Raw genomic sequence first — 26,381 nt, forward strand, 5'->3', positions numbered from 1 at the left:
TGGCATTTATAGCAAAGCATGATGACAGGTCTTTTTATCATCTGACTCTGTGAGGTGGGTAGGGCTGCATCTACGTTGGATGTCCTAAGATGTAATAGATGACAGCAGAATTTGCATTTGAGAAAAGTCAAGAAAGTGTGCTGTATCTGAACAATGAGGTCTTTTTAGCACAAGACATCAGGTATTTGAAATAAGAGGACTTAAACTTTAAACCAGGTGACAAAAATATCATTTGCAGCCACAACGCACACCCTTTTGGACCACTGTGCTTTTGAGAAGGCAAACATCTGTGGGATGATTCAGGGGACCAGAGATGATGCTGACTGGGTCCATGAGGACAGTTCTCAGCCTGGACAAGTGGACCACACCTTGGTGGGACAATGCACGGGTGAGTGAAGGCAGAAAGTAGGAACTCTACAGTGGTTCACCAGGTTCAGTTAGGGAATGGCAGCTTACATGTTTTGTCTCAATTGCAATGTTAGTTATCCAACATGGAAACCTGAACAAGCACAAAGACCATTTCTCGTATCTTAATTATTAGCTCAACAAAAAGCATGCAGGTTCTGGGCGTGCAACAGAAAGATGCATTTAGGTCATGACAACACTAATACAGACTTGTGGTTGCTAATACATGATTTTGTCAATAAAGGTCATGTCTCTAGAACAGTGCCCTCCAATTGAAGTATAATACAAGTCACATACATAATGTGAAATTTTCTAGTAGCTACGTAAAAAAGAAACGAGAAATTGTCGCTGGCTACACATTTTATTGAACCCGATATATTCAAAATATTGGCATTTTGACATGCTATCAATATTAAAGTTATTAATAAGCTACTCCACACTTTTGTACCAGGTATTTGAAATCTGGTGTGTATTTTACCCTTGTAGCACATCTCAGTCCGGATTGGTCACAATTCAAGTGCTCAAATACCACGTTTGGTAGCCGCCATATTGGATGGCACAGCTTCAGATCGTTCTTAGGTGTGTTTTGTACAGTGAAAAAGTCATAAAGTCAGACGGACCCGGACAGGAAATCTGGCCCCACCACTTGCTAATTGTAACCACAGAAAGTTGTTTTTGTTGGTGCCTTTTTTTTTTAAGTCTTCGCTTTTGTCAGCCTCTCCGAGCATTCCAGGATTTTGACACTTAAGCATGAAGATGGAAGGAAATAATGCATATAAATCCTCCAGCTGCAGACCAGCAGCTGCCTTCTCTACTTTTTTTATATCTTCCCTTTCTGTCCAGAGGTTCCATTCATTTTTTTTTATTTCTACTTTAGCAGCCTTTTAGTTTGTGCCTGTCTTAGAAAAAAATCTCAACCCTATAGATTATAGTCAGTTTCTAAAGACTAGACTGTTACTGCCTGTGGGAGTTGGTTATATTTCCTTCACAGAAGGGACCCGGCTTGTCACTCAGTTGCCAGGCCACTGGGCTCAGAGGTTGTAAACAATTGCCACTCTCCCTCCAGCCTCGGCAAAGGGTGAAAGTCTCTGTCACACATCATATTACTAAACACATAATCTCAAGTGTCCAAAGGGTGATCTAAGTCTGAAGTTCCCTCTAAATTCCCATCAGAGCTTCCCACCCACTCTCTCCCGTGGGCTGGCTGACAGGCCAATGTACAGTTGCAGGCTAAACAGAAGGGTGACCTTCATGTGAGAGGTCCCAGTACCCTAACAGGAACAACGTCCCAGCACCTTAATAGGAAAGGAAAGAAGAAATATCTAAAAAGTTTTATCAGGTTAGCTTGACAAGCCATTATGCATCTTCCACGGGGGACATTTAATGGGAGTGTATTCCCTCTGCTAGAGGGCACCGGTGGTGGTAAGGTAGATGTATAGACTCAAAGAGCACAAAGGATCCCTTGGGATAGAAGCCACCTCCCATCTGAAACCAGGAGAGATGAATGGGCACCTTCTAGTTAGTGGCAGAGCATGGGCAAGAATTCAGGTGCCCCGATTCCCAAGTCCGAGTTATTGGACTTTCATTTCCTACCCCTCAGTGCACCTGGGTGAAATTCCTCAGCAAGGACCACCTGGAGACCCTCTTAGCCATGTGACCTCTTGTATTTGACCCAAGCACTCAGTAATTCACAACGCAGACAATTCAGGCTAGTAAGGTCAAGTACTCAGAAGAACATGCAAGAAAATATCATGTTTCCCGATATAACATTAAAGCCATTATGATATTGTTAAGCTTTGTAGAAAGCTTATTTAACCACTGATGCTTGCTGCCATTGGGGAAGGTACAGTGCCCCATGTATGACGCTGGATGAAGCGGAGAGTCATATTGCCAAAGTACCTAGAACTGTACTAGAAGCTCACTTCGTTTGTACTTTGTGAGATATTTTGAGTGGGATGTTTGGTAAGAAGTTGAACGCTGTGGTACAGCTTGAAGGGCTTCTTTATATGCAAGAATTGTTCTTTGTGGTTGACTTTGATGTGCTGATTTTCCATATGACATATTCCTTGAGCTGCCTGCTTCTTTTGGGGGAGAGAGTTCTAAGCTTTAGGAGTTGGACAAATCCCAGCCTGGTTACAAATACAGACATTTTGCACCCTCCTTTTCAGTGTTCTTTCGAAGCTTTCCTTACAGGCAGGAGAAATCTTCAACTAGTCCCCTTAATATGCCTCGAATGCCCCTTCTTAAGGTACAGTAAGTGTGATTCTTTACCATCAATAATACATCCAATTGCAGGCTAGAAACAGGTGAGACTGAATCTTTATTATCATAAATATTTAAATTCCAGTTTCCAAATATGGGGAGCGCACAGTTTGTTATACAACCAGGAAGTCAGCTCTTTTCCTTGGAATGAATCTCTAATTCAAACAAGAAAGCCAATGAGGAAGATAGAATTCATCTCAGAGATGAATTTGCTTGAAGCCCATGTCTCCTTAAGTCAGAGGTATACATTTCACAGGCTTGGGCATTAGAAGAGGCACTGGGGAGCTGGGGCTTTAGCTGGGGAGTCAGTTCATGGAGACACAAAGGAGACTTACTGACAAGCCATCTTTGTTCCTTTTCCCCAGTAGAGTTCTAGCTCGTGTTGCCTGGATGATGGCCATTGTTCACTATTTCACTTGGCTGGCATCCACGGCCCCCTGGGGTGTGGGCAGCTGGAGATGGGTCATTGGGGTGCTCTCGCCACAGGTGCCGGCTACTTCATGCACTTCAGCACCAGATCGGGGGTGGCAGAAGAGGCAGCCCTGCTGGAGTCACGGATTCTTTACCCAAAGAGGAAGCAGCAGTGCCTGCAATTTTTCTATAAAATGACAGGAAGCCCTTCAGATCGACTCGTCATCTGGGTCAAGAGGGATGACAGCACGGGCAACGTTCGCAAGCTGGTCAAGGTGCAGACCTTCCAAGGTACCTAGAGACATTCATGCAGGGGCTGATTTGGCTTAAATCTGGGATCCTGCTCCTTCTTCCCCTTTCCCTTCCCCTTCTGTTGCTCCCTTCCCCCCCACCTCTTTGTTCCTTCTTCTCCTCTTCTTTCTCCTCTCCCTCTTCTTCCTCCATTTTCCTGCACCTCCCCCCCCCCCACCTGCTCTTCTAAGAGCCCAGCATAATGTCTGGTATGTTTTAACCCCTCAGTGAATATTTTAACCACTCAGAAGTCAGAAATAGCATCAACAATTTAAGTGAGGCTGAAATACACTTTTGCAAGAGGTCCTAGACCCTCAAGATCCTTTCTGGTTTCTTACGCTGCCCAGCACAGGACCCCATGTTCTAGAATGACCTCACTTCTTACTCAGTTCTTTATTCAGAATTATTACTTCCAATTCAGTCTCAGGAAAAAAGCAAGTAGACCTAATTTTCACTAGAATGTGAATTATCTGGATAGTAGCAACCCTGATTGTATTATTTGCTTCCTGAAAGAGGATGGATCCCCTACTTGGTGGAATTTCAGATAATATGGAAAACAGAAAAAATTAGGTGTTAGTGGGTGAGTCGGTTCTGCATAGGGGAGATCCAGCTTGTCCTGTATGTGAACATTTAATGTAGAGTCTGTCATATATCTCTCTAGCATCAAGTCATAGGTTGGACCATATGAAGTTGCCATTATTTGACTTGGAGTTTACAAAATGATTGTTTTATATGGTTCAGACTAATATTTAGGTATTCAGTGCAAACATTAGGGGCTGGGGTGCATTTATACCATGAGACCCATGGGGAAACACAGAACCTATGGAATTTAATAATAATGGAAAACAAATTCTGGTTAAGATTTGAGTATGAGGGGTGTCTGGGTGGCTCAGTTGGTTAAGCATCTGACTGTGGCTCAGGTCATGATCTCGCTGTTTGTGGGTTCAAGCCCTGTGTCGGGCTCTGTGCTGACAGTGTGGAGCCTGCCTGGAATTCTCTCTCTCTCCCTCTCTCTCTGCCTTTGCACTCTCTTTCTCTCAAAAATAAATAAACTTAAAAAAAGATTTGAATATGAATGTGAAAATAAATTATAGTGTATCTTTTTACAGTTATTTTCCTTCAGTAGGTATGTGACTTTGGAGAAGTTCCTTAACCAGTTTATAACAGTATCTACCTCATAGGAATGCTATGAGGATTACATTAGATAATTCATATAAATCTCTTGGCCTGGCACTAGATTCATAGTCCGTGCTCAATAAATGTTGGCCACAGTTGTCACCAACCTTATTCTCTGTCCTTAGGAGATTTGGACCAAAATTGGAAAATTGCCCATGTGACACTTAGAGAAGAAACGAAGTTTCGCTACCTTTTCCAGGGCTCAAAAGGTGACCCCCAGAACTCAAATGGGGGAATTTACCTAGATGATATCACTCTGACGGAAACCCCATGCCCCACAGGCGTTTGGACAGTACGGAATTTCTCGCAGGTCCTTCAGAGCACAGTTAAAGGGGACAAGCTCCTGAGTCCTCGATTCTACAATTCAGAGGGATATGGTTTTGGGTTGACTTTGTACCCTCATGGCAGAACAAGCTACAGTCCATCTGGCTACTTAGGAGTTGCTTTTCACCTGTGCAGTGGGGAGAATGATGCTATCCTGGAGTGGCCAGTGGAAAACAGACAGGTGATAATGACAATACTCGACCAGGAACCCGATGCCAGGAATAGAATGTCCTCAAGCATGGTGTTCACTACCTCTAAGTCCCAGACATCTTCAGGTAGGTGCTCTAAGATCTGCCACTCGACCCAAAAGGGCCAACAGATGTGGTTCCCATCTGTGTACAAGAGGTTAACACCTCCTCTCACTTTTCCTCTTCGGGTGTATCAACAGCATAGTCATGTGGGAATAGTAAGCTGAAAATGTTCAATGTCATTGTATCTCCCTTCTCTTTTCAGAATTTACTCTTCAAGCATTTATTAAGGACGTGCACTGGGCCAAACTCAGTGCCCTGTACCCAGCATAGAAGCAAATCAGGCAGTTCCTGCTTCGTCTAACTCAGTCTAAATGAGAGAACAGGAACTGCTAATCATTTATCAAATACTCAGAATTTCCTAGCCTCTGTGCCGAACTAATGCACTGACTCCTAAAATATTAGTGATCGTCAGCATGTCAATGAAACAAGGTTGTATCAATAAAGAAATGCACAGAATTTTTAATTTTCAAATGAAGAACCTTAAGCCTTAAAAGGAAGAGGCTATCGCCATCCTGTCTTTCCCTCTTCACTGAGGAAGTGACCTAGTAATGGACAAATGACCATTCAGAGCTCTGGTTCTCTGCCCCTCCCCCTTCCCAATTCTGAGTTTTGATTCTCCTGGAAAGCATAAATAATCTGATTTTTTCCAACTTGTTTTTTTTTTTTTTTCTAAGAAAGCTCTATATACTCATTAAAGACAAGTGGGAGAGTGAAGTATAAAGAGGTAATGTGATGTTATGTTACCTATAACTTTGCAGCCATAAATGACTCCGTCATCTGGGACAGGCCGTCCATTGTGGGATCCTATCATAAGGACTGTGATTGTTTTAGAAGCATCGACTGGGGCTGGAGTAATTTTATCTCCCACGAAATGCTAAAAAGGAAGAGTTTCCTTAAAAATGACGACCTTATAATTTTTGTGGACTTTGAAGGTACTTTTCCTGATTTTCCTGAATAACTAAACCTATGTTCTGGGGCTTCCACTGATCTTACACCGATTTTTAAGCATCGCATGGGGGATAGGGATTGTTTTGAGGACCAGGTTAAAACAAAAAAAAAAAAAGATGTGCTCTAGGAGAGCTATTGCTCAAGGACTCTCATCTTTATTTTAACTGTCCTTGGGAGGAACTAAAACTTCAGTGTCATCTTTTTTTGATAATTTATCAAATATGGCAGTTTGTTGACTTCAGTTTAGTTTGGGTCAGTGTATCTATGCTAGCTTGGTGCTTCTTTTTCAAGCTGGATAAATAAAAATGTGATTGCATTAGTTTGAAAAGAAAAACAGCTAGCATGCGAATCAGCTGGATTCAAAGCCACCTCTCCATGGCACTGAAGGTGATGTCCACGAGGGATAGAGGTGGCCCAGGGAACTTTCTCCAGAAGTGGAAGTTAATTGTAGTCAGATATTAAGTACAGATGTTCCTCACTGTCCTTTGTCTAATTCCTCAAGATATAACCCACCTTCTCCAGACTGAAGTTCAAATTGAAGACACAAGGCTGATTCCCCAAGGCCTTGTTCTCCAGGGCCGGGAGCAGCAGACCTCAGAAGAAGGCACAGGAAAGGGCTTGTTAGAGAAAGCCCTACCCAGCAACCTGGACCAGGGGCAGCCCAGCCGACCGAAGCGGTCAGTGGAGAACACAGGCCCCTTGGAAGACCACAATTGGCCCCAGTACTTCAGAGACCCATGTGACCCAAACCCTTGCCAAAATGAAGGCATCTGTGTGAACGTGAAGGGGATGGCGAGCTGCAGGTAGGCTCCCTGGCCATGTTTTGGGGTGGGGGGGGGGGGGGGGGGGGGGGGGGAGGGGGGGGGCCCAAAATTTCCTTCCCCCTGTGGAGGGGTGGGGGGGGGGGCAGGCGGTCGGTCAGCAGAGGTGAGCCCAACATTTGCTTCCCCCTGGTAAAAGGTTAGGACAATGACTACATCAGATGGTCAACTGGACGTGGCAGTCCCTGACTCCACAAAGCTGTGCTCTGAATCAGTGGGCCTGTGCGGTCGGGGCACAGAAGAGGTCCCACATCTCCTATCTCTTGACGTTTATCCCTTCCCCCGCTCTGGGATGTGATCAACAGGGTCTTGACTGTTGTGATTTTGAACTCCACTGCAGCGCTCACAAAAGTTCCAGGGACTTTCTACTCCATGACCTGCCTCAGTGGGACTTAGGGCCAAGCTTATGTTTACTGACTGCCAATGTTGTTAATTATGATTTCTGTTGTCTGTTCTGTTGTACTATTTTTATAGCTATGTTTTTAATAATAGTAATGAGGACATCTGATATTTTTTGACTGCTTGCTCTGGGTCTTGGGGTCTCCTGAGTAGTAAACATACATGCTCTAAATTATTCGTCACATCCACCCTGGGACATAAGGACCCCCCTTATCCCCATTTGGTGCTTAAGGGAGCTGAAGTTTAGAGAGGTTAAATAATTTGTCTAAAATTACCCAGACATCAAATCCTGAAGCTGAGACTTGCATCCAGGTCTGTCTGTCTGCACAGTTCGCTGTATTTAATTGTCCTTTTTATAATGTTTGTTTTTTGCATAAAATATTTCATGAGAGGATATACATGAGGACAGAAGCATCGATTTCATCTGGCGGGATAGTAGCAGAGGTAGCGACCAGTCTGCTCGGCTCAAAATACCTACGTTTCTTCGGAGTTCTTTTCAATCTCCACTTTGTTTCTTCTTCTGTAAACTCTTAGTTTGAAATAATTTTAGATTTACAGGTACATTGCGAAAATACCGCAGAGCTCCCCATTCCCTAATGTTCACACCTTACCTAACCACAGTACAATCAACAAAGCCAAGAAATGAACATTAATGCAAGAAAATAGTGTTAACAATAGCATTACACCAAACCACAGACCTTATTCAGATCTCTGCAGTCTTTTCACCAATGTCCTTTTTTGTTCCAGGATCCGGCGTAGGGCCCCACAACATACTTAGTTTCACGTGTCCTTAAGCCTCCTTCAGTCTAGGACAATCCCCCAGTCTTTCCTTCCCTTTCACTACTTTGACAACTTTGAAGAGTACTGGTCAACTATTTTGTAACTTGTTCCTCAATTTGCATGTATCTAATGTTTTGTCATGAATAGCTTGAGGTTGTACATTTTTGGCAAGAGTCGGGACACCTGATGCCAATGGGCGTTATGACTGGTGCTTCTAACCTTGATCATGTGGCCAAGGGGTGTCCGTTCCTTACTCTGTTGCTAGTATATGTCTTGGGAGAGACATTCAGAGATCATGCAGCATCCTGCTTTCCTAAATTCCTCATCCACTGATGTCAGTGCCCATGGGTGAAACCGCAGCAACAATACCTCTGTAATATTCCAATGGTGATTTCTCATTCCCCCCAATCCCTCCGCATTCATTAAGTGACATTCTTCTGTAAAGAATAACTGTCCACTCCTCACCATTCATTTATTCATGCAATTACTTATTTCTATCGCTAGGGACACACAAATGTTGATTTTATTCTATGGGCTATAGTTCCATAATGCCAGTATTTCTTATATTGCTCATATTGTCCCAGCCTTGGCCTTTGGGAGTCCTTCCAGACTGGCTCCTGTGTCCTTTTTGCACACACTCATTTTTCCATGAACACAATTTTACTTTCTGGCACCACGGGATACTCCAGGCTTATCTTTTACTTTCCCTGTCCCAGCCCTGGAACGAACCGCTTTTCCAAAGAGCCCTGGTTCCTTTTATTGGAGAATGTCCTCCTTGTAGAGGGCTCCACAGCCATGGGTCTGCACTGCTTAGCTGATAGGTCCCTGGATGCCAGATTTCCATATTTCCCAACTGGCTTCCTCCTCAGAGTAAGGAAAGCCAGTGGTTTCCACTTGTGTGTCACCCTCTGCTAAACCAAATGATGCCTTTTCCACAAACCTACAGCTTGCGGTATAAGCTCCTCTAAGGTAATGCGAGGGAATTAATTAAACTGTATTTGGAGGGGACTGGGCCAGAAGAAAGATTGAATGAACTTGCTGTTATGCACTGATTTTTAAGAAGCCAACGTCTAGTTTGGAGGAAGATAAAATAGTCCCGGCATTAGTAAAAGCAGTCTGTGACTTCTGATTGTCACATTCCACTCTGTGATTAGACTTTGTGGTGAGGAGATTGCTTGAAACAAAGGCTAGAATGGCTGCCATGGAAAGGATGAAACATCCCCCTCAATGCCCTGCTTCTGAGGTTAGTTGATCTCTGTACCAAATGACATTAAAAAACAAACAAGCAAACCCAGGGGGTGGCCATTGTGTGCCTACTGCGTACCAAACATGACAATAAGCACAACGTGCTCACGATCTGGCAAATTTCAGGGCAGCCTGGGATACAGGTGACAGGATGCTCACGTTACAGCAACATTCAAATTGATATTGTTGGAAGATCTTAGGCTCCCACCAATGCACTGAGCCAGACTCTTTCTGGAGAATTTCCCCTGTAGCTTATAGTCCGAACCAGCGTGGACAGCGTATTCTTCAAGTACCCCAAACCTTCCTCCTAAGCCTTGCACGTGGTGGCCAAGAGTCCCCGGTCTGGAGACAGACCTCTGGAAATTAGGCTTTTAAGTGTGAAACACTAACCGTGTGACCTTGAGCAAGTTATTTAACCTTTCCTGCAAGGACAGGATAATAAGAATAAGGATAATAAGACAATAAGGATAATAATAAGGATAATAAGAAGGGCCTGGGAATAACTACCACCTCCTAGGGCTGTTACAAGGTTGTATCGACTCATGCAAAGCCTGGAACGGGGCCAGGCACATGGAGCCGCTCCGCTGGAGGCTCTGGTGGCTCCCACACTCCTCCTGTGTCCTGTCCCCCTAGGTGCGTCTCCAGCCAAGCCTTCTTTTACACGGGGGACCGCTGTCAGGCCATGCAGGTGCACGGCAGCCTCCTGGGCCTGATGATCGGAGGCACAGCCGGCGTGCTCTTCTTGACCTTCACCATCATCAACATCCTGTCTCAGAAGCCAAGGCAGTGACACGCCTGCTAACAGCAGCCAGATCACAGAAGCACCTTTGCTACTTCAGACCTTCCTTTCTGGGCCTCAGCACAGTTTGGGGCAATTTTTAGCAGCCTTGCTTTGAATAGGCCTCTAGCCTCCGGTGCGGCCATAATGGTTCTTCTGCCCCTGATTCCCACATGGTTCTGTGACCCTACCGTGTGCTCCGAAGGGATCTAGCGTGTCCTGGGACAGCATCCACGACACTTCAGTGTGAATCACTTATTTAATTGGCTGTCTTTCCCGTAGACTGTAAGCTCCATGTGGGCAGGCCCTCATTTATCACGTTAGCTCCAATGCCTGGGGGCGCACCTGGCTGGCACATCATGAGGACTCAATAAATACGAATGAATGAAATACTAATGAATGAAGAGCTAAGTTATAGAAACTCTCACTCCTACTGCAGATAAAATAGATACAGTGATACTTGTATGTCATTTATATTAAAATCAAATACTTATTTTTCATCAGACACCATAGTACTCAATACACAATAGTACATCAGACACAATAGTGTCGTGGGTGAGAGGAACATTCCTCCTTGCAGCAGACTTAATGGCATTTGCTTTCTTCCTCCTCTGATTCTAAAAATAGGTCTTTAATAAATTCAATAAATATTGAGTCGGTACCTTCTGTGTGTCCAGCATTGCATGTAAATTTGTGTGTGTGTGTGCGTGTGTGTGTGTGTGTGTGTGGAGAGGGAAGGTTGTCCAAAGCTCCCTCAGATCTGTTTAAGTTTAAAGTATATTTTATCTACTGTTCATGTATAAAATTACTATATTAATAAACAGAAAGTATCTGGTAGAAGAAAGTTAAAATTTTTTAAATGTTTATTTATTTTAGAGACTGAGAGGGAGAGAGAGAGGCTGAGTGAACAGGGAGGGGCAGAGAGAGAGAGAGAGGGAGACACAGAATCCAAAGCAGGCTCCAGGCTCCAAGCTGTCAGCACAGAGCCTGACGTGGGGCTCAAACTCACAAACCACGAGATCATAACTTGAGCTGATCTTGGAGGCTTAACTGAGTGGGCCACCTAGGCACCCCAAGAAAGTTTTAAAGAAGTATTTTTAGACGCCCTTTCTTTCTGCAGTTCCTAAGGAGATAAAACTGTCTGGTGCAAGAAAGTTACAAGATAGGTCAAGCCAAAGGAAAGCTGAGATTCCCATCCCCAGTTGGCAAAGACACCACAGAGGGCTGGCTCTGGATGTTTAATAAAGGAAAATACATCAAGGAGCCTGAGTGGTCCAGGAGTTAGGGTACCAACTTCCTAAGTACACACTTTATGGCCATTCTGTAAACAAACATGATGGGTTAAGAAGAATCCCTTGAATAGAAAGGTGTGGGGAGAGTACGTAGCAGGTGCAAACAGCACCTCTTGGGAACTGACTCTCCAGTCTGAGTGCGTTGGTGTCCCCGGGGACCTGGTCAAAGCACAGATCGAGGGCACCACTGCCAGAGTTTCTGACTCAGTAAGTCAAAGGTGGGTCTAAGAATCTGCACTTCTAGCACATTCCCAGGTGACATTACTGTTACTGGTCCCTGGACGGCACTCGGAACCACGGCTCTGATGGAAAACGGGTCTGGACGTCAGATACCTTAGACACATCTAACCAGCCGTGCAATTTTAGTAAAGTCACGTAAGCTCTGGGTCTTAGTTTCCTCATTTGTCAAACGGAAGTAATAGTGGACCACCTCCTCTCACCCCACTCTAACACATCCCGGGGTGCAGACTAATAAAGTGGGATCATGGGTCAGAACGTATTTTAGAGTTGAATGCGTGCAGATGTTACCTTTTAGTTTTCAGACCAGATGAGACCGTACCCAGCCACCAGCCTAGACTTCTATCTCCAAAAACCATATTGAAAATAAACAGCTTCTTCCCTAGGGGCTTTGCAGCCTACGAACCCACACTGCCTTTCCAGCTAGGCCTGGAGGTCGTTCCCCCCACAACCTCCCGGTGTCTCACCTCAGAAGGGAGCTCCGCGGGGCACCTAGATGGCGCAGGAGGTTAAGCGTCCTACTCTTTATTTCGGCTCAGGTCACGATCTCACCTTTGGTGGGTTTGAGCCCTACACTGGGCTCTGTGCTGACAGAGGGGAGCCTGCTTGGGATCCTGCCTCCCTCTCTCTCTCTCTCCCCTTACCCACTCACACTCTCTATGGCTGTCTCTCAAAAATAAATAAATAAACATTTAAAAATAACCTGCTCGTCAAAACAACGGTAAGAAGGTACCGGAGTGAGGGTCAAATATTTTGATATGTCTCTGTAGGTTCTCACAACCAGAAGCATACCTACTATATAGGTGCATCTCCGTTGATGATTGATGGTCATTTCTATCGGTTAAGAATTGAGTACCTCATGGACTGGACACGGCATTTAGCTTTTCTTTGAGCCTGAAGCTTTCAATCATTCCAGGAGGGTTGGAAGATATCTTATTCTTCTGAGGTGTTGGGGTGGTGATGGAAAAAATAGGCATTTGTAACAGGCGAGAGAAATGCACATTTCATCACCTCTGGGCAGGATGCGATTTAGACGGGCAGTGTGAGAAGGCAGGAAATTCTCTGTATCTGGGTGCTTGGTTCCTTGGTCTTAGGGGGAAGGAGGCAGAGTAGTTTGAACATCTGAAAATGTCTCGTGCTTCCCTCCACTTCTCCCATCCCTGGTCCTTTCCCCTTCCCCCAAATGGCTCATTTCCTTCTGTGAAGTGGCCTGGGCTGATCTGGGCATCCACCAATGTCAAGTTCTTCAGTTATATCTGGAGCATGTGGGTGGGAGAAGTGCTCGGGACCTATATGCCTTTACTTCAAATGTTACAACGAAACAAGATTCTAAATTCTGTCACACATTAACATATTTGTCATCCATCAAGCCCCACAAAGGTCATCTAACTTGTTTTGTAAATGTAGTGAAGTGTCTGCTCTGTGAAGTTGCTCTCCAACGAGCATCTTAGATTAAAGGTTCATTCTAGGTACGTGCAACCAAATAATTTGAAGGCCAGGAACAGAATCGTCCAGCTCACGATCTCTCACCTGGGCACTACTGACATTTTAAACTAGATATTCTTTGCTGGGGGCTGTTCCGTGCATTGTAGGATGTCAGCCGTGTCCTAGCCTCTGCTCACTAGACATCGATGCACCACCTTCCTGGTTACAAAGACTGAAAATGTGTCTAGATGTTGCCCACTGTCCCATGGGGGCTAAAATCATCCTGTTGGAGAACCACAGATCTAACTGGATCAGCCAATGGAATATTCCCTCAAGTGAGGAAAATCAGAACCAAATATAGTTGTAATCCGAGATTCTACTCCACATTTAGTTCACTGGGCCTGCCAGAGTTTTGTACCTATAACTGTTGGATAATTCCATTTTACTGATGCAAAGACGAGTTTATCCTTTATACTAAGGAAAACCCTCTGGTGTGGTTTGAGATAGCAATATTCAAAAGTTTTTGCCATAGAGGGGTGCCTGGGTGGCTCAGTCGGTTGAGCATCCGACTTTGGCTCAGGTCATGATCTCGCAGTTTTTGTGTTTGAGCCCCACGTCGGGCTCTGTGTTGATGGCTCAGAGCCTGGAGCCTGCTTCCGATTCTGTGTCTCCCTCTCTCTGCCCCCCTCCCCTGCTCGTGCTCTGTCTCTCTCTCTCTCTCTCTCAAAAATAAATAAACATTAAAAAAATTTAAAAAGAGAAAAGGTTTTACCATATGTATTTCTGCAGTACAGTCTTTTGGTTAGGGCCCTTCAAGGCTAACTACCATGGTAACGTTGCAGAGTACTTTGACAAGCGTCTCACCCCCTCCAGCTGTGGATCACAGGTGACCCGAATACTGTATCCTGTGTAATCCGATATCGATGCAGCCCTGCATGCAGGCAAATTACAATCTAACACCTCTTCTCCAGGTCCTCCTTTCTGATGAATTATGTCATCCTTTTTACGGCTTGGGGGAAACCTAGGGATCCTGAGGTTCCATTCAGATAACGTGAGTAAAGTGGGCCGATTCTAGAGAGAATGAGTGCTTTCATTGGGTCAAAGATCCTTTTAATAGCAGAAGGTATTGTCCCCTTTAGGCTACCAGGGAAACTTAATAAGACCGGTAGTTTGGGGAGGGGTGATGTGTGTGTGTGTGTGTGTGTGTGTGTGTACATGCGTATTAGAGTCTGTAAGAGATACAGCTAAAAGTCAGATGGGAGAAGACAGTGAAGACAAAACCCATCTTTCTCCACCTTTCACAATTTGGCCAAGGGCTGGTTCTGCAGTCCCAGAATGGATTGAGACACGGCTTTGTGTTGGGCACCGATTCCCTTGGGCCTAGACAAATTTAGGACAGTTGTAACCAAGTGTGATTCCACAGCTCAGTGGAAATCATCAGGAACATTTAAAGATTTCTGTCTGGTCAAGAGAGTAAAAGCAGAGTGGAAGCATGGGATCACCACTCTCTATTCCCTAAACTGGCTGTCAATCAGCCCTGAAGACAGCCCAGTGCTCTCACAAATGAATCGGAGAATCCAAATAATTCACTTAGCAAATCAGCAGCTGCTTCAGTCTGCATATCACAGGGGAAATCACGACGTAGCCAGGTTTATTCGAACAAATGTCTCAATTCTTCACTTGTGTTTAAACGCCACCTTAAAGTACCTGGGTGGCTCAGTCGGTTAGGCGTCAGACTTCAGCTCAGGTCATGATCGCGTGGTTCGTGAGTTCAAGCCCTGCGTCGGGCTCTGTGCTGACAGCTCAGAGCCTGGAGCCTGCTTTGGATTCTGTGTCTCCCTCTCCCTGTGCCCCCCTCTCAAAAATAAATAAACATTAAAAAAATTTAAACACCACCTCAGAAACATACTTCATTTCTGAGAAATTCTACTTTTCTTCTGTGTGTTTAAATGGCACCCAACACTCCGAAAGTGCTCGATGGATCTCTGGCAAGAGTAAAACAGCATCGCTGGTGACAGGAACCTCATGGAAGTTCGTCTGCATGAAGCCCAAGATTGAAATGGCTGCTCCATTTGGGAAGTCAACTAGATGGCTAATGTGAGATCTGCTTTCAAGAAAGCAACACGGTGGGAATCCTTTTATGCTCCATCAGAGACCAAAGAAGGAAGTGGACCAACTCCCAAGTCTGCCAGAACACTGGTCATTGTGTCCTGGGCTGGCTCTGGGTGAAATCATAAGGTAAGATTAAGGTTGGAGACGCCTTCCCTTCTCCAAGCTTTCCATCACTACTGCTCTCTCTCTCTCTCCCATTTTGTGTACCCGGAAGTCTCCCTGCTATTGGACTGTACATGCATCGGGTTGCATGAAGAAGCAACAGAGAGAGGTGGCCAAGTGCACATATTCCAGGTCAGACCCTCTGCATTCAGTACCTGGCTCCACCATTCTTGAGCTGTGTGACCTTGGGCGTTATTAACTTCCCTGTACTTAGTTCATTCATCTGCAGAATAAAAAGAACGTCTACTCAACCCAGGGTTGCTGTAAGGCTTAAATGAGATTATATGCATTAAAAGCTCAGGACGGGCACCAAACATGTGCTGAGAACTCAATAAATATTGGCATAGTTAGATACTTATCAGCCAGTTGCATTGGAAGGTAAATTTTATTTCATTTGCTGTGTACTTCTCTCCCAGAGGTTTTTGCACGGTAAGCCTCATCTCTCCTTGAGATGTGGTTTTCGGTTAGAAGGATGTCCCATAAGGGAGAAGGTGGCAGAGTTATTCTGGAAGGGGGTTGGGGTGGGGGCTGTGTAAGCAACATCCCAAAGCATATGACATGGTCCCATGTTCAGAAGTTGCCTGCCCCCTTACACAAGGCCGGGTCAGCATGTTCCTTTGTGCCAAGGATTAGCCTTCGTAGCAATTGGTACTGTTTACTTCTTCTGGGTTTTCTTGGATCACACTCTGGTTGGCCAAGCCAGCAGCCTCCTCTTGAATGAGTGTCCAGAAACTAGACCAAAACTCACCAGCTGGCCTCAGCAGTGGGCTTCGTGTCAGAGAGCCCTGGGACAGCTGTGGGTCCAGCGTGGGTGGAAAATGAAAACCCAGCTTGGCAGTAATTTCCCATGGATGGAGTAGAATAGGGAATCAGGTCTATCCTAGTTCATCCTTTTGAAGGTGTATTTGTGGGAACAGCGTGAAGGCCCTGTAAAAAACGGAAGGCATCCGTCTGTCTTCCTCAAACTACCTTCCAGACAGATTGCTGTCTGAAAGGGGAAACCAGGTGATTTCTGGGCTTGCCTTTTGGCTTTGGCTTTGCCTTTGCTTGGGTACAGAAGATTCGGTCAGTAAGGCGGCGCTCCCTCCGAGGACCACAAGGTGGCGATCGAGCCTCAGCAGAAGCCTGCGGGCCCCACGAGGAAACCCCGGAGCAGGAGGCCAAGCTGTCTGTCAACTGCGGAGCCCAGCTGGAGATTCCTGTCGGTTCGCTTTGACTCGGACAGACAGCTGCGGGAAAGCGCCTCCGGGCCTGGGCCTGGGAACCGCTCACTGTTCCAGAAAAACATTCCTCCTCGGGAAAGCAAAATCGAACACCTCTTTCCACCGCAGCCGGGGGGTGTGGAGGCTGGTTGGCAGGATGGAGGAGGAAGACACGGGATGGCACAAAATGGAAATTGTGCCAGAAGGCGGGGCCCGCGACGCTCTTGGAGGTGCTGTTCAACGGAGGAAGTGAGCTGCGAGGACCGTCTTCCCGCGACTTGCCCCATCAGTTCCTGTTGCTTTTCGTGCTGAGAAAAAGCGTCTTTTTTTTTTTTTTTTCCCTGGGCTCCTGGGTGTGTTATGTGTGGTTTGTAACAGTCGTCGGCCTGCCTCCCTGGGACTTGGCTCTGCATTAAAGAATGAAACCCTGGGGCATGATCCGTCTCGCCTCTCCCCTACCCCATCGCCCATTTGTGCAGAGGGGGCCCTGGTGACCTTGCAACTCTCTCTTTTAATATAAAATTTATTTACTTATTTTAATTTTTTTAAATGTTTATTCATTTTGAGAGAGAAAGAGAGAGAGAGAGGGAGAAAGAGGGGCAGAAAGAGAGGGAGACACAGAAACCGAAGCAGGCTCCAGGCTCTGAGCTCAGCACAGAGCCTGAAGTCAGGCTCCAGCCCACCAACTGTAAGATCGTGACCCGAGCTGGGGTCGGATGCTTTAACCCACTGAGCCACCCAGGTGCCCCATAAAGTTTATTTATTTATTTTTGAGAGACAGAAAGAGAGCGAACGGCAAAGGAGCAGGGAGAAAGAGAGAGAGAAAACCCCAAGCAGGCTCCACACTGGCAGCGCTCCACGTGCGGGGCTCGAATTCACAAACCGGGACATCATGACCTGAGCGGAAATCAACGGTGGGTCGGACCCTTAACCCCCACAACCGACTGAGGCAGCCAGGCGCCCCGCCCTTGCAAGTCTTCATCCCAGAGTTTAAAGGTCAAAGGTTAAGAACGGGTAGCTAGAAAATCACTTAGAAAGCAGCAAAGATGACGGTAGCTACGTTGTGGGGGACCACGCCCCCCCCCCCCCCACACACACACACAAACGGGAAATTGGTGTCTGGAGATAAATGACAGGGGCCTGCCGCGGGGTAGGCTTCAGGGATTGTGCCTTCTTGTTCTGTGTGCTCCACAGTCACTGAGCATAGAAAACTTGTGAAGATGGTTTCCTCTCTAGAAGGTGCTAGAAGATAAACTTAGGTATCTGTCTGTACTGGACATAAGGAGAGATGGGGTGGGGCTGCTGGGGAGGCAGTGGGTGAGTGGATAGAACCCTAACCCTTGAGGTTGGTAAATGGGAAGCAATCAGGTGCTTTCTCGCTGCCCCACTCCTTCAGAATCGCTGAGGGGGACCAGAGAGAAGGGGCGGATGCATCACAGGCATGGCCCAGGGGGCCAGTTCCACTCTCTCAAAGTCCACTGCTGGGCATCTGCAGCCCCGAGGGGTCATTCGATAGGAGTCTCCCCCCGGGGGTCAGGCTGTATTTGGATTTTGCTGCTGCTGCTGGCTGGCCTGGAGGAAAGAGGCACCTGGAGGTCTGCCGCGTGGACCCATTTGATGCTGGAAAGCGTTACTCAAAGCAGGCCTTCCCTGGGAACCCACTAATCACACTTAAAAAGCTTTCCTGCTTCCCCAAACTTTCATCCTCCTGGACCATCCGGTCTCCAGGCCCTGGCTCAAGGGCCCAGAAGGAGTTGCAGGGGGAGGTTGATCCACAGGGAGGCCCGGTCCTCAGAGTTCTGAAGGCCCCTGGGGTGGTGGGACAGGCCTAGGCCTCCGGCGATCTTCCCTGTACCGTGGGACAGTGGACGGCCCATACCCGCCTTCTGCGCTGTGTGTGCTAGGGACTGAGTCCTGACCTGTGAACCAGATTCTGAGGCAAGGAAGAGGGCCGGACTCTTCCGGGAAGTGTGGACAGTCTATGTGGAGGTATGTCCACATATGTGCTTTGGTCCCTCGTAGGAAAAGTCATCTTGTTACGTACAGGATTAGCTTGCAGGGGATCTTTGGAGCCAGTAATTTGTTCAGGAATCATTTCCTCATAGGTACCTCACGAACTGTGACCTAACCTTCCTGATCCAGGGTCCTCCTGATAACCCCCTAGATGCCCAGGGCTTAGAATGCCCCTGGAACCCCATTAGAATCACCAGAACTTAATGCCCTTCCTTACAGCTGTCTGTGGGCAGCCTCTATCTGCCTTTCAAAGAGATATTGGGAGTAATCTTTTGTTTGAATGCTTGACAGGCTTACAAAATCTGTTTTTATGTAAACGGTGCTTTGTAAGCCTGACCACAGCCTTGGGAGGTAATTAGAATGATCTCCAGGTTTTAGGTGAGCGAACCAAAGACCAGAGAGGTTTAGGGGAGGCTCGGGTGAGCGAGGAATCGTGTGTTTCTGTTCTAGGAGCCGTGTTCTTTCTGCTACACCATACTGATGAGACGGCAAGCTCCTTCCCCAAGAAAGAAGGCTGATGGAGGTTCCAGACACTTCCTCCTTCCTAAGGAAGAGGTGTAACTGTGATTTGTTTTTTTGTTTTTTTTTTAGTTTATTTATTTATTTATTTATTTGGAGAGACAGGAGTGGGGAAGGGCAGAGAGAGGGGGGGGGAGAGAGAGAGAGAGAGAGAGAGAGAGAATCCCAAGCAGCCTCCAAGCTGTCAGTGTGGAGCCTGATCCAGGGTTTGAGCTCATGGACCATGAGATCATGACCGGAGTGGAAATCAGGAGTCGGGCACTTAACCGCCTGAGCCGCCCAGGCACCCCAGAGCCGTGATTTTCGGAGGCAAATGCCCCATGCTTGTCACAAGTCTCGGAGGGGAGTTTTGAACGGTGTGGCTTTCAGGCCAACTTGGAGGGGCAGGGGTGATAGGGAAGAGAGGTGTTTGGGGCCTTATGGAGCTCTGCCCCCTCCCCCCTGCCCCAATGTGTGCAGGGTCTCTGCACAGACCAGCACGGGTGGTGTGGTGCAGGTTTTCTTTAAATTCATGCTGCTGCCTTCCTGTCGGCATACACAAGGCAGAATAGCAGAAAGCCTTTGTCTCTGGTTTATGCTCTAAAGCTGCGTTGTCCAATGAGGTAGCCTCTAGAGACGGGTGGCTGTTGAACGCTTGAAATATGGCTGAGCCATTTGGTTAGTGTGAGATGCACACTGGCATTTCAACACTTAGTACAAAAAAGAGAGAAAGGAATGTAAAATGTCTCATTAACACATTTGCATCAATGACATCTGGAAACGACAGCGTTTGGGATATACTCAGTAACATAAAAGCATTATCGCAATTAATTTTACCTAGTCCCCTTTTTGTAACTGGGCCGCTAAAAGTTCAAAATTCTCACGTTCTAGTTCCTCTAGACAACGCAGCGTACAAGGTGTTACCGAATAGTTCAAAGGAAGCTGCGTTCATGTTCACATAAAGTGTTCATAGAAAGCCTGCTTTTCTTCCTGTTTATATGAAGAAAGTATAAACGTCGTAAAGCTGGGGCGGGGGGAAATCTTCAAAACACAAAAATAAACAATCTTCCTTCTGAAAGATGTATGCGTTTCCTTACAAAGGAAAAAACTCGGTGCAAAAGAGCAGGAAACTCCAGACAAGTTGCTGTGACCCGTAAGAGCATATGAGAGATCTGTGGGTTTATGGAGGACGAGATGTTCCCAGTCCTGGATGTGAACGACAGGCTCCCAGTGTCATCACTGCACGGGGAGCCTTGAAGAACGACAAAGTGCCCAGCACAGGAGGAACACTTTGGCTTTATTTTAATTTTTAAAAATTTTTTTTATGTTGATTTTTGAGAGAGAGAGAATGAGTAGGGGAGGGGCAGAGAGAGAGGGAGACACAGAATCTGAAGCAGGCTCCAGGCTCTGAACTGTCAGCACAGAACCCGACGTGGGGCTCGAACCCACGAACTGTGAGACCGTGACCTGAGCCGAAGTCAGATGCTCAATTGACTGAGCCACCCAGGTGCCCTGACATTGAAATACTTGAGTCACAAGAGCTTTATTACTGACACTGCCAGAGAGACCCTGTAAAGTGTGATTACTGATATGGATAAAGAAACATTTTCAGGTCACATATCCACAGCTAATGCCTCAGAGAGAATCTACAGAGTAGTGTTGGGTCCTTAATGTTGTTTGCTTGTTTAAACAATCTGATGAAATATCTTGTGTGATACTCCCCCATTAACTGATCAGGACCTGTAAATATAATATCACTCCCACGACTAGATTCCATTATGTGGCAAAGGTGAAGGGATTTTGCAGAGGTAATCAAGGCCCCTAATCACCTGACTTTGAATTAATCACGAGGGTGATTATCGCGGGTGGGCCTGACCTAATCAGGTGAGTCCTTTAAAAGAGGGTCTAGGATCAGAAACTGAAGGAGCCAGGGAGATTCGAAGCAGTACAGAAGTCCTCCTGCTGACTTTACAGAAGCAAACGACCATGTTGTGGAGAAGGCCATACGGCAGGGAATGGCAGGACACCTCTAGATGCCGAAGGCCCCAATCCTATAACTGTAAAGAACGAATTCCACCGAACAACCGATGAACTTGGAGGAGAAGCCCAACGTTCAGATGAATCCACAGCCCCGGCTGACAGCTTGAGGTCAGCCTGGGAAGACCCTGAACAGAGGACCTAGTTAAGCCGTGCCCAGACTCCTGGCCCACAGAAACCATGCGATAACAAGGCAAGTGCTGTTTTAAGCCTCTAAGTTTACGGTAACATGTTACACCCCAATAGAATATTAATACAGGGCATATGGGCCCATGTTGCAGAAATACCTGTTGCTAACAGAACTCATGGGACGCTGTTTTCAGCTGTCGGTGAAAATTCCAACCAAGCCACACACAACTGTTAGAATAGATATTTGTTTAGTTGGGTGCTGAGAGCTTTACTTCAAGGTCCCGTGTTTAAGCCTTCCGTAAGCCTCCAGGATTCACACGCTGCATTGGGGTATGGCTGGTGTGATGGGAGACGTCAGTGCTGTCAGCCAATGGAGCTCTGCTGGGAGCTTCTGGGAGCCCCCCACCCCAAGCCTGGAGAATGGAGTTAAATTCTGGTTGGATTTCCGGTGGGGGAGCCTGAGACCGCAGCACTGACCTACTGCGAAAGAGCAGACAATCTGTATAAAGAGAGTTCCAGGAGACCTCGCTGGGTATTTTCCTGTTACAAGCATGGAAAGCCCACATAGAGTTTGCCGACACACTATTGTGACCCGATTTAATATCCCCAGTCATAATATTAGAAACCTATAGAATCTCGTTTCAGAGCTAACGGTTTTCAAATGATGAGACACGATTTCCATGGCCTTTTAAACATTAACACAAGGAAGATAAATCTCCACCGTAAGCCCCTCCTTTATTTTGGACACTCAGAGAATCAGCCTTCCCCTGGCCTGTGTCACCGATGCTCTTTGGGATGCAGAGTGCCCTTTGACATCAACTTCCCACGCCACAAATAAAATGCATTTCGCCTACACAGGATTTCTGTGACTAGACTTGCTTCCTTTTGGTCTCCTCAAAATCAGTTGTGACTTTCCTTTCCTCTCACCTCAGAATAACTCCCTCCCCTGCTTCTGCACTTACTGGTCACTGTCGGCTTCCTCCTCTCCACGTCACTTTTTTTTTTTTTTTTAGCCTTCCAACCCTGATCTCTCTGCCGTTCTCTACACAAACCATAAAACGCTATCACTTGCCAGTGTTTCTTTTTTTAAAATTCATTCATTCATTCATTATTTATTTAGAAAGGGAAAGCAGGCATGCACAGGGGAGAGGGAGGGAGAGCATCCCAAGCAGACTCCGCACTGTCAGCACAGAGCCCGACATGGGGCTCGATCTCACAAACTGTGAGATCACGACCTGAGCCCAAAATCAAGAGTCAGGCCCTTAACCGACCGGGCCACCCAGGTGTCCCACTTCCCAGCGTTTCTCAGTTTCTTAGCAACTTCTATCCTGAAAACCCCATGGGTGTTTATTTACCTCTTTGTCCATATATAAGAGATGGGTGGGGCGGGGAGGGGGGGAGGAGAGTAGCCACATGGGTCATTCAAGACGTGATGTGTTACCAATATTCCCAGAGAATATTTCCATAGTTTATTTTAATTTCTCATTTGCCTTTTTTTTTTTAAGTTTATTTATTCATTTTGAGAGGGAGGAAGAGAGAGAGAGGCAAAGAGAGAAGGGGAGAGAGAATCCCAAGCAGGCTTTGCACTGTCAGCAGGGCTCGATCTCACACATTGTGAGATCATGACCTGTGTTAGACGCTTAACCAACTGAGCCACCCAGGTGCCCGAATTATTCACAAATAATTGCTATTTGTGACTGCTCTGACCTCACAACCTCTGAAGTATTAGCACAGATCCTTTTGCAAGAAACTGACTTACCAGAAGGCTCTTAATGCAAGCAAGTCCTGGCCCATGGAACTTTACCCACTGAGGGAGGTCAGGAACATGGGAAACACTAGACACTATGGGAGCTCAGTGGACCACACATCCCACTTTGCCCCATCAGAGCCAACATTCCTTCTCCCTCGTCCTCAGAAATCTGCTGCCAAACCCTTGCAATCCTTGCTGACTGAAAACTAGTGAACGCAGGGCCTGGCGGGGCTCCCGCTTCCATAGGCCTTCCAGATTCGTGGGCTGCTCTCTCTTACAATTTTGAATTCTATTGTTTATTTTAGGATAATCTTGGCAAACCGCAGCGGTTGAACTATGTATCTTGCAGTTGGGCAGAAAACCAGCAAGTATCGCTCTAATTTTTTTTTTTTTATTTTTCATAGGCTTTCTGGAATTTGGATCTGGTATTGTGGCTTGAAAGGTGGAAAGTGCACGCACACACACGTGTGTGTGTTGGGCATAAGGGAACGTGCTCCAGTGAATGCATGTGGGCAAAGGGCCAAAGCCACATCCTATGGAACTCTGCAAAGGTTCCTGCCATTATGGAGGCTCTCCCCCATGAACACAATGATTCCCAAGGTTATCCCTGCTGACGTGGGGGGAAGTTCTATGTTTCTTGTCCCGTTGTGTTTTTGAACGCCCCCTGAGTGCTATGCTTTCCTTGGCTGATCATGTCACGATGGCCATGCTCACATGTTGTACTATATAACTAAGTCTCCATCATCCCTGCCATTACTACAGGAACCAGCCCCGGCAAAGCCATTACGATCTCTAATTCTCCTTCCATCCATCCTGGAGCCTAGCCTCCGGCGCTGTCTCCTCAGGACTGAGCTCTGCCCAGAGGTGACCATTCCTGGAGAATTGTATAGCTGAATCATTTCCTTTGTGACCATTTCCAGGCAAGCATGGGAGTAGAGGTCTACACCATTTGGGAACACGTAGAAATGAAGAGCTCATTTACTTGAAACGTGATTGGGACTTCTATTTGTCCCACCTCCTTCTCCCCATGAAGAACAGAGAGGCAGAAGTAAGAGTTTTAAACTACAAATAAAAAGAAGGGATGTCAAAGAGTTAAAATATTAAAAAGAAACCCTTGCAACCCTTGAGTTCCTTTCGGAACTCAGTAAATAAACGGTTTCTGTGTCACAGCCTCTTGGTTCCTACCTTCCTGATGGTGAGGCCTGTTTTGGTTCTCAGCCCTTACGAAGACCACGCAGCCCACATTTCCTGAGGAGCCTCACATGTTTATTGTGTTTTGCTCTCTCTCTGCGATCAGACTTCACTTTGGAACGTATGGTTGCTGTGGCTATAGCCGACTTTAATATGGATGCGATTTGAATAACAGTTGTATTTTTATGAAATGCACACAGCACGAGAAACACACACACCTGCACCTAATTCATAAACAATCACCTCCTTGGGTGCAAACCTCCACCATCTGCTCACTGAGGTAAAGGGTCATTAGGAGCGTAGACTGAGCCAGCTGTAAAACTTCTTTCCAGAAGATTGCCAAGTAGTCGGAATAAACACAAGTTAGACAATGCAAAACTCTTAACGTATATTGGTCTCGGAACTCAAGCACTGAAAGAGCTAATGCATAGGGAGCTATACAACACACCAAGGGCCACGAAATCCACGGTAGCAACAACAGGAACAATAAACCGTGCCATACGATTATTAAAATCTATTCTATTGTGCCCAGAGAAGTACCTGGTTAAAGCTGTTAAATACAGTATATGACAGGTGGGATCTGTTTTCAGTGCAATATATCACACTTATATCACATTATATCACATTTGGCAAGTGATGGATATAAAAAAATATATTTTTGGCCTTCAAAAAAGTGGAATAAACCAACATGTAAGGCTTTTCCCGATAAACTTTAGAAGATGCAATTAGCCGTTGGGTCTGCTGGGATCTAATAAAGAGCCTCAATCACGCTTCCTCTGCCTACTCGGTCCACTGAGCTCAAACCTTAGCACGAACTAATAGCATCTGTGTGTGTGTTTAGCATCAAGAGAATTACATCTCCTTCCATGCATTTCTTATAAATATTATTATCCACTTGAAAGCATCTGCATGTTACAATTTCCTCCCTGTCTTTTCCCACTGTCCTTTTTTTTTTTTTTTCTCTCTCTCTCTGTCCCTCTCTCGTAGCTAAGAAAATACCAGGAAGATACCAGACTTTCCCCCTGGCTTATTTCAGTTTCCGTTTTGAGCCATTTTTGTATTCTCCATGTGGCAGTGTCTGAATAATTACATTAACATGTAATTAACAAGTAATGCAGTTTTTAATGTTTTTCTCTATCTTTTTCTTTTTTCCTGTTTCCTTCCTTCCTTCCTTCCTTCCTTCCTTCCTTTCTTCTTAGAATTCACTGAAGTAGTTCCTAAGTATTAGCCTTGTACCTAGGAAAGCTTATTTTTGTGTCCAACGTGTGAAAAGGAACAATGCCTCTTTGAAATTCTATTTTACAATACAGACAGGGAAATTGGGCCTTGGGGGACTTGAGTTTCACTTAAATACTATACACATTTAGTATCACACAAGAGGTGGGGGTGGGGCAGCAAATAAACTTAACAATGACTTTGAGTCTGTCCTTATGAAAGAAAGCTTCTTCCCCTAATGAAACAGTCTCTTCAGCATCCGCTCCAGGAAGCCTGTGGAGAAAACAGTTTACCCGTGGCTTTGGAAGGACTTTTTTCAGAGAGCATCCACTGTCCTTTAAGAAGTCGTATGGGTGGATTTTCCTGTTGTTAGTTGAGCAACGAGTAAGCACTGGATGTATTTTCCAGGGATGAGCTGGTTGTTTCTGGGGTGGAGACATTGTACGTGCCTGAAAAACAGAGCAGCAGCTCGGCCTTAAGGACAAGATTTCCTGATCACTGTGGTGTGAGCCCCTCCTAATGGCCCAAGGGGAGTTCTAGCCCGAGAGCCAGGGAAGCTCGGCCATGCCTGGAAACACACCCATGCCTGCCCTCCTCCCAGGACCCAGAAGTGCCAGAGAACAAAGCTGTTGTTCTCAAGCATGCGCGGCAGCCCACGAGACAAGCGCTAACTGCTTCACATCAAACCAGCAGCCAGATTTCTACAAAGGCCAGGGAGATACGAACTCTGGGCAGCCCTCCACATGCCACCACATGCACGGGCCTGGGGACATCTGTGTGAGGGAACCTCCCTGGCCCCCTGGGGTTGGAGTGACTTGGGAAGGTCTTGGGAGTGACTTGGGAGGGAGCCAGAGGCTGAGCTGAAAGGTGAGGGTGGCGGTTGGGGGCAGGGAAGGGGAACAAGAAAAGAAAGGGGAAAATTACAAGGGAAGAAAAGACAGGACTGGGAAAGAAGCAGAAGTCAGGCGATGCTAATGAAAGTGCAGCTGAGGGGGCAGCCACGGAGCAACCACAGGGGCTGGTGTCA

The 26,381-nt window shown here is 46.3% G+C and overlaps 2 protein-coding genes and 1 long non-coding RNA gene across 8 annotated transcripts in view; 2 read left to right on the forward strand and 1 right to left on the reverse strand.

Annotated features, from left to right (window-relative positions):
* MEP1A (meprin A subunit alpha) overlaps positions 1-10,792 on the forward strand; it is a 36,980-nt gene extending 26,188 nt beyond the window's left edge. The window contains exons 9-14 of the mRNA XM_049653765.1: positions 239-388; positions 3,154-3,369; positions 4,671-5,144; positions 5,879-6,052; positions 6,571-6,871; positions 9,947-10,792. Coding sequence (XP_049509722.1) covers positions 239-388; positions 3,154-3,369; positions 4,671-5,144; positions 5,879-6,052; positions 6,571-6,871; positions 9,947-10,103 — 1,472 coding nt within the window. The 3' untranslated portion in view covers positions 10,104-10,792. The remainder of the gene's footprint in view (positions 1-238; positions 389-3,153; positions 3,370-4,670; positions 5,145-5,878; positions 6,053-6,570; positions 6,872-9,946) is intronic.
* A 5,645-nt stretch (positions 10,793-16,437) lies between these two features.
* On the forward strand, positions 16,438-22,342 carry LOC125938533 (uncharacterized). Its single transcript, XR_007462729.1, has 3 exons — positions 16,438-17,780; positions 18,985-19,089; positions 21,007-22,342. It is a non-coding gene; the product is annotated as an uncharacterized LOC125938533 (long non-coding RNA).
* A 2,443-nt stretch (positions 22,343-24,785) lies between these two features.
* The window catches only part of ADGRF5 (adhesion G protein-coupled receptor F5), a 96,845-nt gene continuing 95,249 nt past the window's right edge, over positions 24,786-26,381 (reverse strand). For 5 of the 6 annotated variants that reach the window (XM_049653766.1, XM_049653768.1, XM_049653771.1 and 2 more), the window contains one exon: positions 24,786-25,803. In XM_049653766.1, coding sequence (XP_049509723.1) covers positions 25,724-25,803 — 80 coding nt within the window. In that variant the 3' untranslated portion in view covers positions 24,786-25,723. The remainder of the gene's footprint in view (positions 25,804-26,381) is intronic. The other variant, XM_049653769.1, reaches the window with a different exon arrangement.

The sequence above is a fragment of the Panthera uncia genome (assembly GCF_023721935.1).
Source record: "Panthera uncia isolate 11264 chromosome B2 unlocalized genomic scaffold, Puncia_PCG_1.0 HiC_scaffold_24, whole genome shotgun sequence".
In the NCBI taxonomy this organism is placed as follows: Eukaryota; Metazoa; Chordata; class Mammalia; order Carnivora; family Felidae; genus Panthera; species Panthera uncia.